General features: G+C 35.8%; 1 protein-coding gene across 1 annotated transcript in view; it reads left to right on the top strand.

The window, feature by feature from the left end:
* Positions 1 to 4923, top strand: part of LOC127453101 (exostosin-1a) — a 104218-nt gene extending 99295 nt beyond the window's left edge. Inside the window, exon 11 of the mRNA XM_051719200.1 lies at positions 765 to 4923. Within this exon, the coding sequence (XP_051575160.1) occupies positions 765 to 950 (186 nt within the window). The 3' untranslated portion in view covers positions 951 to 4923. The remainder of the gene's footprint in view (positions 1 to 764) is intronic.
* The last annotated feature ends 11779 nt before the right edge of the window (positions 4924 to 16702 follow it).

The raw sequence follows: 16702 nt of genomic DNA, 5'->3' as shown, positions 1-16702 counted from the left end.
AATTTTGGGGTCAGTCTCTCAAATCCTCTAGTGCCACCAACAGTCCAACTTTTTCCAAACCGTTTGCATGTACCCATTGACAAATTTGAATGCCAGACTGGAAGTTAGGCCGTATCCTTGCAACGCTTTGACATATTGATACAAAACTTACTACGTATCATTGCCACAATGCCCTGATCATACAAGACCTATTGGTCAAAAGTTATAAAAATATAGAAATTTCTATATGTCCACCTATGCTATGACCAAACAAAGCTACTCCACCTTACAATGACCATTCCATAGGTGTGTTTGGCCCCAAAATGGCTCCGATTTACGTCAGAATACTGTTGATATTATCCATCTTATTTCAAGGCTACTTGCTTAATAAATAAATGTACACAAAATATTGATTTGAGTTGAAATTATTGTATTAGCTTACTTGTAGAGATCTCGCAGTGATTCAAGAAGTACGAAAGTTGACTTGCAATACCCGGATGACCGGTCTGCTATATTATTAAGAAATATCAGACCACTAGATGGCACGATTGACCAGCCAGAATCAAGTATTCCAGAGAGCTGTGTAATAACTTGCTTTATATACCAGTATTAATTGAACTGTGTCGTAATCAGTTGCTGAAACACATTATAGTACAGTTGTATAGTTTGTATAGAAGGGTAAACATTGGCACCCCAGCTATAAGACAGAGAAAGAGAAGGATGTACATGATTTTTATTTGGATGAAAAGTGTCTGCTTCAGCTAACCCTCTTTTTTCCTCTGCAGGCGTCACGTGCATCTCGTTGGGCAGACCCCGACCACTTTGCCCAGCGGCAGACGTGCATGAACAAATTTGCCAGCTGGTTTGGCACCATGCCCCTGGTCCATTCACAGATGAGACTTGATCCCGTTCTGTTCAAGGACCAGGTATCGATACTGCGCAAGAAATACAGAGACATCGAAAGACTCTGATGAAGCTGAAACCACCCTCCTTTTAAATGAGGATAAGGCATTTCAGAAACCTACCAGAACCCTGCTCCAGAAAAAAAATGGGGTGAAAATGGGAGGCATGGAGAGCCTCAGGCAGGCAGGAAATCAAGATGGGGGAGCATTGTGCTTGACGAAGACCTGTCTGTCACTGAGCGTCTGAATTTAGCAGAAATGTGTGAAATCTTTAATGAAAATGGTTGAAATTCAGACGCTACATCATTGTAAGCGAAGTCCAATTCAATATTACGTTGATGTCATTTGAATGACAAAGAAACGCCAACACTGGCTGCGTTCTGTCTTCCAAGCCCCCTCTTGTGATGCTTTGCCAATGACGATGGCGACCATGGCAACCTAGCCCGTGATGGGCAGCCATGCACACAAATCTATGTGCCACCGAAATATGGACTACACAGACCAGTTTTAGCTTCTGGAACAGACGTGAGACCTTTGCGTTCGATAACTTTGGCTGGAGGGGTTACGGTGAGGTCACCTGCAAGCTGCTCATGCATATTTATTCCGTTTACCTCTGGCAGGCGCTGCTCCCTTCTTAAAGACGCAGGACGGTGGTCTGCGGGGAAAAAAGCTGGCGTGCAAGACCGCCTCACACTACATCACAGTGCCTGAACTTTCAGATGGATTGTATCTGGGAGTCTAAAGGAGGTTTTGTATGCATGCAAAACACCTTGTTCATGCTGCTTATATTTGCATTAAGTGTATAGAAATGGGAGGTGTTTCACAAATTTGCCCAAAGTTTCTTTTTCTTCCTTTCCATATGAGCCTTTTGGTGTATTTTGTTGAATTAACATATTTTTTGGATGATTCAGACTCAGTGCTACAAACATCTCACAGTTTCTGTCTGTTTTTTTATCGCCTAATTGTCACAAGTGCAATGCCATATCACTGCCCATGTTCACACTGCAGCTTGATACAGGTGTCACTCCTCTTGAGAGTGTTTAATCCTGTTCGAGTGATAACCATACAACTGAATTTACTCTAGGTAGTGACAACCACATTTACATTAAAGAAATAGTTCACCCAAAAATGAAAATTCTTTCATAATTTACTCATGGTCTGTGTTATGCGAAAAACAGCGGAACACACACAAAAACAACGGAGTGACTATGTGCACCCCAGTGTAAATATCATCTGCCACACAGTACTGCTATTTGCACCCCATTGGTCTGGTGAAACCACAGGAATAAATGGCAAACTAGACAATAGGTGTCGCTGCATTGGCGTGGGGTGTAAAGAGGGTGTGAATGTGTGTTGTTGTCATAGCGACCCCGGTTCGATTCTGCATTTTGTCCCACTCTTTTTCCCATCCGATTTCCTGTTTCCACTCTTAATATTTATTTTAATACTACTTAAATTAATAGATAAAATGAATATAAATGTTGATTTCATCGCAGTGATTTGGTCACGGTAAATGTCGGTGAGTGCAGAGAAGGGTCTGATCTGGAGGCGGGGTCTGTCGATCTCATTCGTTCCTGCGACTCAGCGTCGCTTGTGTGTAGATTGCATCACTGTATTACTATAGCAGTAATATTGTAGTAACCATGTTTTTTGGTAGAAACCATAGTTTTAATGCAATTAACCATGGTGTTACTACAGTAATATGGTGGTAATATAGTAACCATGGCTAATTTTGTGGTTACTGTAAATTTACAAAAATTTACAATTTAAATTTAAAGTATCATAAAAGTAGTCCATGTAGCTCGGACGTCATAGCAACAACCCAAAATGTAAGTCATTTGACTGTGAAAATCTTGATGGCCATTTCATGTCCATTCATGAGCATTAAGAGAAGGCTATTCACAGTGGCCTGCATGTTAGCATGAATACTTTTGTTGATTAGCACTAAAAAAACTTGCGTTAATTAACACAAAAAAACAACGCAATTCTGTTTAAAAAAACATGTTTAAACAATACCAAACTGGTTAAACTGTTGCCATCCATTTTTCTTGTTTACAGCCACGAGATGCCAAAATATTTGCTATTGTAATCACAGTCAACTATCGCAATTTCAGGAGTTACTCCAGTATTCCGTTAACACACAACAATTTAGTGGATCAATCCTCCATTTAAATGCGATTGTCACTCCCAAATCTTTGCAGTGTGCACATGGCCGGTATGTTTTTCTGTAATGACACGCTCAATGTCCAAGCACATATGATATGTAGTTGTAATGACAAATTTAACACTAGTTTTGCTTTAGCACACAGTATGGATGAAGCAAATCTAATCAAACAAATCAAATGGAATAAATATTTGAACAATAATGGATTGTGCAGATGGGAGAGGACATTGTTCATTCAGAGCTTCAGGTCTAGTTGAGTTCTAGTCTTCCATTGATTTTCAGTTAAGAAAGAGGTATAAACTCAATGTCGCTCATATCCTTCTTTAGATTTTGATGGATAAAACAGGTTGACCCAACGGAAACAGATTTAAAAGTACTGTTGTCCAATATCCATCCATGTCAACATGGATCTGAGTCAGAACAGATGCCATATTTAATGTGATAAATGATATTCAGTCATTGAAGTACTCTGTTAATACAGTATCGTCATATATGAATATGGTAATCAATCAGTACCATGGTATAGATCAAAGTACAATGTTTGTTTTTCTTCATCTGATACCATCACTGCACCATGGTGCTGCCACTGTATTTTTTTGAGTACCGCTTCATCAGTTTGAGTCACTTTAACCCAGAAACGCATTTTGAGTGTGTTATGCACTAAAATAAAAATGATTTAATTGTTATGTTTCTACTTCAGACTGCTGCAGATATATACAGTATATATTCATTTTAAAGTTGGCTGAGACGTTCCCTTTTACTTTAGTGCATAAAGCTAAAAATGTGTTTCTGGGTCAAAGTGACTCAAAATATTTGGATTCATTCAAATTGGCTTTACTTTGAAACATTCGTTTTCTCTGGATTGTGCGAGGCTCTTCTTCATTAGGAAAACATGGAGTAAGAAACTGGCTTTTGCAGTTTTCTTTTTAAGTAAAGTTAAAAACCGACTTCACAACACAGAGAAATCAGTTTAGTCTCAGTATTATTGAAAGCACAGAGGTGAAAACGGTGCAGGTAGAGTAATTCTAGTTAACTGGACGTGTGTCAATCCTAGCTTGAGATGTTGCGATGCCGCTCGTCCAAGTAAAATCAGCTGTAAAATGTTGGTGGAAATTTCAAGACACCTATCTTGGCATCATAGCGCTCTCAAATTGCTGTGATAGTCGCTTCACTGATGGTGTGAATCGGTGAGAAACTGTGGCTAGTGATTCTCCAAATGTGATGACGTTTATGTGAGGTTCACTTATATGAGTGTTTCTTAATTATGGGCACTTTTAATCCTGTGGACTTCTCGAAAATAAACTCAGTAGACACTTCACACTGTCTCCAAATGTATTTGTCCTCTAGCAATGTCCAACAGATTTACATGCATCACATGAGAATTGTGTCTTTTTTGACATTTTGTTCATTTCATTTTCAGTCATTTAAAACACATATGAAATGAATGTGTGGCAGAAATTACTTTTTACACATGACTTTTTACTGCCAATGAAATGGCAGGAATTTGTTTTTACAAATGTGTTAAAATCAAATCATTTTCAAGTATTAAAATGTTTTTTGTTTATTTTACTCTTTTGTTTAGGTTACCATAGTTTTTAGAAATGTAATCATATTTTTATGATTGATTTGTTTATATTTTAAGGAAAAACAATGAAATCTATACAAATAAAAGGCATTTAAAAAGCAGGAAGGCATGATATAAAGTGTCCATGACAGCTTAATGGCCTTCATATAACAAAGAGAAGTTCAAATCTGTTAGGAATAGTGAAAATAAACCCCTGGGACATAAAAGTGCACGTACTTTATGAATCACACATATAGGATTCAATCAAGTTTATATATGTCCTGTTACTAAGCTTCTTTTTTTTTTTTTTTGGTCTCAAATGACTGTGCCTTTCTCGAGACACATCAGAGTTATTTGTTAGCCTTCAGCACAACACAATCTCTTCCTCTATAACGTCAGTCATATGTTGGTATCTTCAGTCTGTTATTGTGAGCTAACATAACTGATTTAGCTTTTTTGGTCAAACACTGGAGTTTTTATTATAATGGTTACAGACATTCCTGCCTGTGTTGTAGGAATACATCTTCATCACTCATGTTTGCATGTGTTCGTATATGTATTTACCAGACATGACTTCATTGTTTTTTATTTTTATTTCTCTGCTTCATATTTGGACCCTGTAGAGACAATATTTCACGTTGTTACGAACAATACAATGAAAATGAAATTTTTTTAAAATATGAGGGAAAAAAGGTTTTATAAAAAATAAATAAATGATATTTGATAAGTTTGTGTCTGATTTTTTATTATTATTATTTTTATTTATTTTTTCACATCTAAATTATTCCTGGCAAAATTAAGATTGAAACAAATTAGATTTATTTAAATATGCTTAACTTTGCAAAGTGTAAAATTAGTTCAGTTAATGCCAAAGCAAATGTAGTAACTTTTCCATTTACCAAACTATTGTTTAAAACGAAGTTTTAAAACTTCATACTCAATTTAAATTAAATATTTCATATTTTTTAATCATTAAATATTGCTATTAAATATGTAAACATTTATTATGAATTCATAACATGTAGGTCTACAACATTTAAAGATTACTCCGTTGAGCTGAATCTTTTATTAATCTTTTATTTTATTTTTTTGTGTTTCTTCTATAGATGACATTTCAAATATTATTATTATTTTATATAAATAAAGTATTGTTTATTTAATGTTTCTAAAAATCTAGTTTATTTTAAACTAACAGTGAACAACAATTTTACAGCACATATGAATCTTGGTTAATGTTTATTTCAACATAAACTAGTAAATAATTTTAATTAGAAGTTTTATATTAACATTAGTTAATGTATTATGAACAAACATGAACTAACAATTGTATTTTTATAAATTAACATTAACCAAGATTAATAAATGCTGTAAAAATATTGTTCTATGTTACTTCATGACAGCTATGCATTAAGAAATGTTAACAGTTTGAACCTTACTGTAAAGTACTGCCATATTTTAAACTCACTCAAAAAAATATTTTTGCCTATTTTTAAGATTTTTGCATTTCAATTTCATATATAAATTCTGTACAAATGGATTGTGTAATGCTTAACAAAATTAACTTCATAAAAAGTCAAATATTTAGTTTTAATTTAATTTTATCAAAGATTACTCAGTACAATTTGATGGAATTTTGTAATGAAACTGAATAAATCCAATAAAACAAAAAAAAAAAAAACAATGTTTAGTGTATTTTATGTTTGCCGCAGTTTTTATACATTTCCATTTTTAATTCCTCTTTAAATTAACATTCGAAATACATTTCTGCATCCTGTTTGCCACATCAAATCAAATTCTATTAATTTCTGAAAGGCACACAACTATGGCTTACTAGAGTTACTTAATTCAGACACAGCCAAACCAAAATACCTCCTGCATTCATGCTGACTTGGATCTGAAATGAATCAGTGTTTACATAAATCTCCCATGATCAGTTTAGAGATGTATAAATAACAGCCAGGAGCTGATCGTTCCCCTGCCTTTCATTTCTGTAGATTTACTGTGCGTCAGTAACATTGCAGACCCGACAATACTCTGAACTCTGGTCACCTCTAATCGGCCTGAAATCAAAGCGTCAGAGAGAAGCTTTTAATGAAAAACATGCTAATGCTTGTAGCTGCATGAGGAGTCAGGAGGTGATAACAATGCAGGAATCATAATATTACAAAATAGAAAGAATAATATCTAAATTTGACTGAAGTACTAAAGTATGTGGTAATTTTGTTGTAATGGAACAGGTAGACTTCTATTTGAATTTAAGTACACAAAAATGAATTTTGTACAAAAACAGAATTACACAGACTTTGTATGGATTCTAACAGGGGCTTCGCGAACGAATCACTCTTTTGAGTCAGTCCTTTTCAATGAATTGATCAAACAGTTTAGCGAATCAATGTGTGGTTCAGTTGGAATAAGTTACACTTTGAATCATTTTGAGCGGGGGTTTTTTAAACCCAAAAAGCACATAAAGGCAACATAAAAGTAATCCATAAAACTCCAGTGATTTAATCTATGTCTTCTGAAGCGATATGATAGGTGAGGTGAAAAAAACAGACCAATATAATTAATTCCTTTTTTACAATAAACCTCCACTTCCAAACTGCACTCCTAAGCACTTTTCTCTGCTACAAGTTATTCTTATGTTTTGCATATCGCCACCTACTGGGCAGAGAGGCGAATTTATAGTAAAAAAAAGGACTTAAATATTGATGTTTCTCAGCCACACCTATCATATTGCTTCTGAAGACATGGAATAAACCACTGGAGTCTTATGGATTACTTTTGTGCTGCCTTTATGTGCTTTTTGGAGCTTCAAAGGTTTGAACCCTGTTGACTTGCATTGTATGGACCTATAGAGCTGAGATATTCTTCTGAATATCTTCATTTGTGTTCAGCAGAAGAAAGAAAGTCATACACATCTGGGATGGTACATAAAAGTGCTTAAATTACTATTTCATTACCATATTTTTTTACATGTATTTTGGAGTACCATGTAAGTACCTTGGTACGTGAATATTCTATGTTATTTCAGTACTGTGGTAAAGTACTATTTACCTTCTGATAGCATCACTGTACCATGGTACTGCCAGACTACTTTTTTGAAAGGTTTGCTCATTTGAAAAAAATTCAACCTGTGCTGTCATGTGAATCAGCCTATTGAAATGCTTTGTAACCCATAGTTACATTAACATTAGCTCAAGAAAAGGCTTCTCCCAACATGCGTCAACAGAATTGAATGCTTTGGAGTCGTGACCCCCGCCCAAAAAAAACCCCTCCTAAGCACCTTGCAGCAAGCACTGTAATTATCTCTGATTTTACATATGCAGTAACTTATAACTCAGGCTTTCATTGGTAACTCAGAATACTTAAGCATAAACTAATGACATTGTTTAGAAGAAAGCATATTGACTCCATATTGCTTCATCTCACACAAATACGGCAATAAATCATAATCACTTTTGGTTCAGGAAACCACAGCTGCTGTTAACAAGCTCTGTTGTTTATTTTGGGGCAATTTAATCTTCCTCCAACAGATTTTTTATTTTTTTATTTTTATTTTTTATTTTATTTTTTTGGTAGCTGCAAGAAATGGCTGTGATAGTCAGACTGCTGTATGGTTCATCTGGGGTCACAGATCTGAGTCCATTTGTCCAGAACAAGAGCAAATAGAGCTCTGGAATCTGATTGCTGTCTCATACAGAGAACAACAATCTCAAATGAATGGCAAGACTTTGGCTCCTGATGAGAGAAGTGACATTTTGATTTGAGAGGATGAATAAAACAGAAATTGTCATGTGTCAATGTAAATGCTTTAAGGTGCATCAAGTATTACACGGTTCTCTGGAATACTTGATTCTGATTGGTCAATGGCGCCATCCAGTGATCAGATATTGCTCTGTAACAATCGTACATCCGGGGATTTAGACATATCAGACCACTCATCCGGGTTCTGCGAGCCGTCTCTCCTGCTTCTCGGTTTACTGTGCGATCTCTACAAGAAAGCTAATAAAATAATTTCAACTCAAATCAATAGGCTTGCAATAGGCTGAATAATGAGGAGTCAGGCGGTTATTTTCACAAAGTAAACACCAACAGATCTCCGATGCAAACTGGAGGTTGATTCCAGCTGTTCAGCTATTTCTTTCTCCTCAAATTACATAATTTCAACACAAATCAATATTTTATGTCCATGTATTTATTTATTTGGTTAGTAGCCATGTAATAAGCGGGATAATGTACAGTCAGCCAGTTGTTATCACAAAATAAATCCCTTCAGGGTGATACAAGACCGCTCCGCTTCGTGTTGGAGTTAAAAAGTGTTTTAAATCTCTCTGCTTTATAATCAGATTTAAAGACCTAAAAATGTAACAAGCTCATTTTACTGTGGTAATGTCACCATGTTCTCTTCATATGAATGCAAAGGCAATGAAATTTAGCTTTGAGACGACAAATACAATTGTCCATGCTGAAATTTAAAAAATGAGTTTGAGATGTGTTTATTACACCCTATTGACTCTTCTCCCTACTGCATACAGACAGTGAACCTCAATCCACAGACAGGGCGGAATAAATCTGGGCCCCAGGGGAACACAGAAGAGGTCACAGGTGAGTACAGGGGTCACAAAAGGAATCCAGGCATGTCTGTGTTATTTACCACAGGCTCTATACCACAAACTGATTATAATTCATAAAGAATGTCAGTTTATCCCTCATAGCCGGCTGAATTAAATCAGAGCTATAAGTGAGCTATTCATTTATTGAACGGGGGAGCTAGGAAGATAGATCGCTGCTGTTCAGCATTCAGTGGACTCTGGGAAGGTCTCTAGTTCATCTCTTACATGTCTTCTCTTCAAAGTACTGTTGTCATAATAACAACCATCCAAAACAATGCAGAACTTTGTAAAAATATTACATTGTAACATTGTAAATGACATTTCTTTGTAATTAAATTTTGTTATTAATTCTTACAATAATAAAGAAAAGCAAAAACATATATATATATATATATATATATATATATATATATATATATATATATATATATATATTTATACAATCAACATTTAAACCGCACAACCACCCCTCCCAATCCCCAACCCTGCCCTCACCTCCAACAAACATCCCTGTGGTCACACATATGTAACAACACACACAAAAAAGCAAACAAACACAGAAACAAAAAAAATATATATATAATAATCATACTCAATTAAAACTATACTACTCTCTCCATACCCCACCCCAAGAGCCCTCCAAAAACTCTAAACAATTGCCCCATTTCCACCAAACAAATCCAAGTTACCCTGTCTTCCAAATGACACCTCTTCAAAAGCCACCACCCTCCCCATCTCTGTGCACCACCAAATGAGGGCGTACCAGCTGACCTCCAACCTCTCAAAATAATCTGCCTGGCGATCATCACACTGGTCAGAACCCAATTCTCTATGTGTCTATTCCCCACATCGATGACCGCTCCATCACCCAAAACACAGAGTCTGGGGCAAAACAAAACCCGAGTGCCCAACACGTCACACGCAAAACTCTGAACCTTCAACCAGAATTCTTAGATCTCAACACACCACCAAAAAACATGGGCCATGTCTCTGGCATCGCCAGCAGGTGGGTGTGTCTTTAAGACCAAACCTATACAATCTAGAGGGGATCCAATAAAATCTATGTAAAATCTTGAATTGCGTAAGGCACACCCTTGCATTTCTAGATGCAGACTTGACATTTTTTAGAGTCCTAGCCCACTCTCACTCCTCCAATACCAAGTTGAAATCTTTCTCCCATAATCTCTTGAAAGAAGTTAAAGCTCCATACCCCAGACTCTGAATTAGCAGGGCGTAATACACTGATGCCTCATGACCTTTTCCAAAAGCAGTAATCACCATTCCCAGAGTATCTGCTGCTTTAGGGGGGTGTTTGCTACTCCCAAAAATAGTACAGAGCAGATGGCGCAGTTGTAAATACCTATAAAACTGAGATCTGGGAATCCCAAAATGTTGAACCAAATTTTCAAAGGATCTCAACAATCCACTCTCATATAGGTCACCGAGCACATTAACCTCCCTCACAATCCACTCTGACCAGCAGAAAGGGGACTTATTAATACTTAATTTTGGGTTCTGCCATATGCTCGAGGCATCATTTAAATAAATGTCCGATTTAAACTCTCTAATTCCCTCTCCGTTGACTCCAGATAATCGATCCGTTTCTCAACGTCCCCCATTCTTGTAGCCAGCTCAGTGAATTTTGACTCCATGGCCGTAATCGATCGACGTATTACAGCAAGATCCTCCAAGTCCGCTACGATCTTCGTCAGCATCACCAACATGCTGGACAGTTGACGCTGGATCTCTCCCGCCGCACTGTCCAAACTGAGTCCCCGGTCTGCGGTCCTGTCTAGGGTATCAGCTTGAGCACGTAAGTGTCTTTTAATATCTCTAGAGCCCGAGGATTTTGAATTCTTTGACATCTTGTCTTCATAGAACAGTTAAGAATCAGGGTGTATCGAATCTCACTGGTTTATGACACAAATAGTAATAAAACTAGGAAAGTGCGCAGAGCTCGTCATTCACACGTCCAACCCTCGCATGGCATCACCAGAAACTCCCGTAAATGACATTTCTGATTTAACTTGCCTGGTTAGACTTCTTGAACAACATTTCATAAGATATTAACATTCGTCTTCAGATTAATGTAACTCTAACATACAGTATATGTATTCGGTCCTGCTCCTTAAGATTTTTTAAAATAATCCTCAAGTTATGCTAAATTTAGTGATTTTATCTAGAAACTTACCCAAAACTGAAAATTCTCTCATAATTTATTCACCCTCATGCCATACCAGATTTTTAGAAGAATATCTCAGCTCTGTAGCTCCATACAATGCAAGTGAATGGCGCTCCAAAAAGTACATAAAGGCAGCATAAAAGTAATCCATACGACTCCAGTTGTTTAATTCATGTCTTCAGAAGTGATATTATAAGTGTAGGTGAGAAACAGATCAATATTTCCTTCCTTTATTACTATAAATTCTCCTGCCTGCCCAGTAGGTGGCAATATGCATGAGAGTCGCCAAAAACAAATGAAGAAGAACTCTTAGGAGAGAAGAGCGCTTATAAAGTGAAAGGGAGATTGAGAGTAAAAAAGGACTTATACATGAGTATAAGTGTACATAAAATATTGATCTGTTTCTCACCCACACCTATCATATCGCTTCATAAGACATGGATTTAACTGTTGTATTGATTACTTTTATATTCAAAGTTCATTTATGTTCTGCAGAAGAAAGAAAGTCATACACATCTGAGATGGCATGAGGGTGAGTAAATGATGAGAGAATTTTCATTTTTGGGTGAACTATCCCTTAATAACTTAATTTCACCATACTTAATTTCGCTTCTCATGTAGGCCAAGTGTATCTTGTTTTAAAGATATGTAAGTATTTAAAATCAGATTTATTTTGAAGTATAGTCTTTTCATTTACATTTAGGCAATTGACATGACATAGTTTTACTGTCCTCAAAGAAAAAGGCCAATGATTTTTTTTTTCATTTATATTTTCCTTATTTTGCTTAGAATTTTTCCATAAACACAAAATTATGTCTTTAAATTGTGTTTTAAGATTTTGCAGCTTACTGAGCATGTTTAAATGCACAATTTTACACCTGTTATGCCTGCTAAGCCAACGACAATGTGTAAAGGTCTTGTAAATGCCTTAAACAGTTTTCCTTTTTTGTGGTAAGTTCATAAACCATTTTAGCAAAAACAAATCAGCACATGTAGATTTTTGCCCATTACCCAGATTTCAGGCTGCATGTAAACACCTTTAAGAGTATAATTTGATGATTGTAAAATCTCATGTAAACATTGTTTTCTTGCATTGCATTTTTTTTTTTACAATAAATGTTTTTTTTTTTTTTTTTTTTTTGGTGTGCATGGAAATGCACTCATTTTTATAAGGAAGTATTATTATAAATGCTTTAACACAAATATGAGCTTCACATTTCTGCTTCTAAACCCTATGGTATGCCTTGTTAATGTTAATCCGTATCCTGAAACATTCCCTTGACTATAAAGATCAGTACTGGCCATGCCGCTATACAAAGTGTCAAAAGTACACTATTGTTAGTACAAAGCTAGAGCACAGACATGCAAAACCAGTAGATAGGTTACTGATGTCAAGTCAGCTTTTTGTGACAATAAATATATACTGACATTATTTCACAATGCATGTTGTTTCAAATCAGCTTTACAGGAAATCCCTTATTGTCTTATAGCACCCATGAGCAAGTCAAAGACAGAAAAAACTACATAAGATGTTAAAAATTGTAATAAGATGTTAGAAAAAACTTGAGAGGAACCAGACTCAGCTGAGGAAGCCAGTCCTCATTTGGTATTACAGTAAACTTATATATGCCAAAATGATGTAGTTACTGTATCTTGTAAAATGTGTAATAATATTTGACTTTCAATGTTTTAATAGGGCAGTGTTAAACAGTATACCGATTTAATTGTAAGGATAATGATTAGCTTTTTGTTGCTTCCGGTTTCTGCATGCCTGATCTTGTAATTGAGTACAAATTGCTCACACTGACATCACACACACCGCACACCGTGTCATGTTCATAAACCTTATCCCTGCCGGGGGAGCTCTTGTAACCCAGACATAAAAAGACTAATTACCTATGTGAACAATGTACTGTAGCTGGTGATTTGTGAACGGCAGCTGACATGTTGCACGCTATCTAAGATAAACATGTATTTATCCTTCAATAAACTGCCTCGTTAAGTCTGCAATCAAATACATGTGAACATCATGTGACCCTCAGCGACTTGAGAGGAATTAAAGGAATAGTCACAACAAAAAAAAAAGTCATCATTTATTTACTCACCTTCATGTTGTTCCAAACCCATACGACTTTCTTTCTTATGTAGAGCAATAGCATATCTTCCACAGTAGAAGGAATATCTTACAGGTTTGGAACGACATGAGGGTGAGTAAATGATGACATAACTTGCATTTTATTTTTTTTTTATTTTATTTTTTTTTGTGAACTCTCACTTAAAAACCCTGTGCAAAGTCCTGTGCAGTAAACCTAGTTTAGAGTCAGTGCAGTGTGTCCCTGCAGAATGGGGCCAGATAGATACTGTGCTCTCATTAGTCTACACATTAAACAGCGTGTCTGCTCGCCTCCGTCACCTATCAAAGAGAAGAAAATAAACTGAGGAATGTAATGAGATGTGACTCAAAGAAAAGGGCCAGACATTTACCAATATTAAGAAAATGGAAACAGTGAGCGTGGCTGAAGCATCTTGTCAAATTAAGGTTGTCACTGTCACCTATAAAAACAATGGAACTGTAACTTATTTATTAATTGCCATTGGCTGCCATTTATTATAAAACAAACTGTGGCTCCAGAATGTATTTTGACTCTCAGAGGGATAGTTCACCCAAAAATGAAAAGTCTCTCATCATTTACTCACCTTCATGCCATCCCAGATGTGACTGACACAAATGTAGATTTTTGAAGAATAGCTCAGCTCTGTAGGTCCATACAATGCAAGTGAACGGTGACCAGAACTTTGAAGCTCCAAAAAGCACTTAAAGGCAGCATAAAAGTAATCCATAAGACTCTAGTGGTTTAATCCATGTGTTCTGAAGAGATCCAATCGATTTTGGGTTAGAAGAACAGACCAAAATAGAACTCCTTTTTCACTGTACAGTACATCTTGCCATAGCAATCTCTAGGCACAATCATGATTTCAAGATCGTTTACACTTCCTAGTACTTAACGCATGTGCAGAGCGCTTGATGGCGCTAGTAAGAATAATTGAGATTGAAATCATGATCACCAAGAAGACTGCAGATGTCATTATTTATAGTGAAAAGGGAGTTATTTTTCTCTGTTCTAACCCAAAATCGATTACGTCGCTTCAGAAAACAATTACTGAACCATTGGAGTCATATGGATTACTTTTATGCTGCCTTTATGTGCTTTTTGGAGCTTCAAAGTTTTGGACACCATTCACTTGCATTATGAGGAACTACAGAGCTGACACATTCCTCTAAAAACCTTAATCTGTGTTCTGCAGAAGAAAGAAAGTCATACACATCTGGAATGACATGAGGGTGAGTAAATGATGAGAGAATTTTCATTTTTGGTGAACTACTTTAAGAGAGTGTATTAAATGCATCGAGAAAAGATCCGTTCCAACCCATTTGAGCAATTCATTGGAAAGAACCGACTCGTACGAGTGATTCATTTTCGAATTGGGCATTGCTAGTTCTGAATCAAAAGAGGCAACAGAAAATATTTTGAAAAATTATATCCAGTCTGGCCAGTCATCAATCTGTCTTTATGAAATAACGACTGTGTAAAAATCACCAACAGTTACTTAATAACACCCACTTCAGTTCCACGCAAAAAAGATCAGATTCCGAATAATAACAATAACATTCAGGGCTCGAATGTTTTGCCCCAGCAACGCCCCAGACTGGCATAAATGTGATTATTAATAGATGTATGAAGTCAGTTCCCCTCAAATTTACACAGTTCAGGTGTCCTAGCAGAATAACCACAGGTGGAGTTCATCACATTAACTATGGACATCTTCCACTAACGTTTTTACAACCAGAAAGTGTCCATAATATGTATGTCTTCATTTTGAATAGTTTATCTATTATTTTATGATTTAAAAACGAACAAACTTTTATTGTAAATTGTTTTGTAATAGTGTGTTTGTGCTTAAAATAAATGCGCCTTGATTTGATACTTTGTTATCAAATGCAATTACATTTTTCCTCTTTAGTGTGTGGTCTAACTTTTGGGACCACTGCATTATATAATAAGTAAAAACCATAACCAATTATCAATATTAAGATTCTTTAATAGACAGGACCTCTTTATCATGGTCTCATTATGTTAAAATCATTAGTGTCTGCTGCCATCTAGTGAGTAAATTGAGAATGTAACACAGCGAATCTCATTGGATGAATCTCATCCTCATTGGAAAGAAAACCATGTTAACATGAGATTTTAAAGTCATCAGATTATTCTCTTAAAGGTGTTTACATGCAACCTAAAATCTGGGTAATTGGCAAAAATCTACATGTGCTGATTTGTTTTTGCTAAAATGGTTTATGAACTTACCACAAAAAAGGATAACCGTTTAAGGCATTTACAAGACCTTTACACATTGTCGTTGGCTTAGCAGGCATAACAGGTGTAAAATTGTGCATTTAAACAAGCTCAGTGTGTGTTATTTGAGCTGCTAAATATTAAAACACAATTTAAAGACATAATTTTGTGTTTATGGAAAAATTAAAAGCAAAATAAGGAAAATATAAATGAAAAAAAGATTCATTGGCCTTTTTCTTTGAGGACAGTTAAACTATGTCACGTCAACTGCCTAAATGTAAATGGAAAGACTATACTTCAAAAGAAATCTTATTTTAAATACTTACATATCTAAATTAAGTATGGTGAAATTAAGTTTAAAGGGATAGTTCACCCAAAAATGAAAATTCTCCCATCATTTACTCACCCTCATGCCATCCCAGATGTGTATGACTTTCTTTCTTCTGCTGAACACAAATGAACTTTGAAGCTCAAAAAAGCATATAAAGGCAGCATAAAAGTAATCAATACGACTCCAGTAGTTAAATCCATGTCTTATAAAGCGATATGATAGGTGTGGGTGAGAAACAGATCAATATTTTATGTACACTTATACTCATGTATAAGTCCTTTTTTACTATCAATCTCCCTTTCACTTTCATAAGCACTTTTCTGTCCTAAGAGTTCTTCTTCATTTGTTTTTGGTGATTTGCATTCTTCATGCATATTGCCACCTACTGGGCAGGCAGGAGAATTTATAGTAAAAAAAGGAAATAAATATTTATCTGTTTCTCACCTACACCTATCATATCACTTCTGAAGACATGGATTAAACAACTGGAGTCATATGGATTACTTTTATGCTGCCTTTATGTGCTTTTGGAGTTTTGGTCACCATTCACTTGCATTGTATGGAGCTACAGAGCTGAGATATTCTTCTAAAAATCTGGGATGGTATGAGAGTAAA

This window comes from Myxocyprinus asiaticus, chromosome 15 (genome assembly GCF_019703515.2).
Source record: "Myxocyprinus asiaticus isolate MX2 ecotype Aquarium Trade chromosome 15, UBuf_Myxa_2, whole genome shotgun sequence".
Lineage (NCBI taxonomy): Eukaryota > Metazoa > Chordata > Actinopteri > Cypriniformes > Catostomidae > Myxocyprinus > Myxocyprinus asiaticus.
This window is presented reverse-complemented; position numbering and strand designations above follow the sequence as displayed.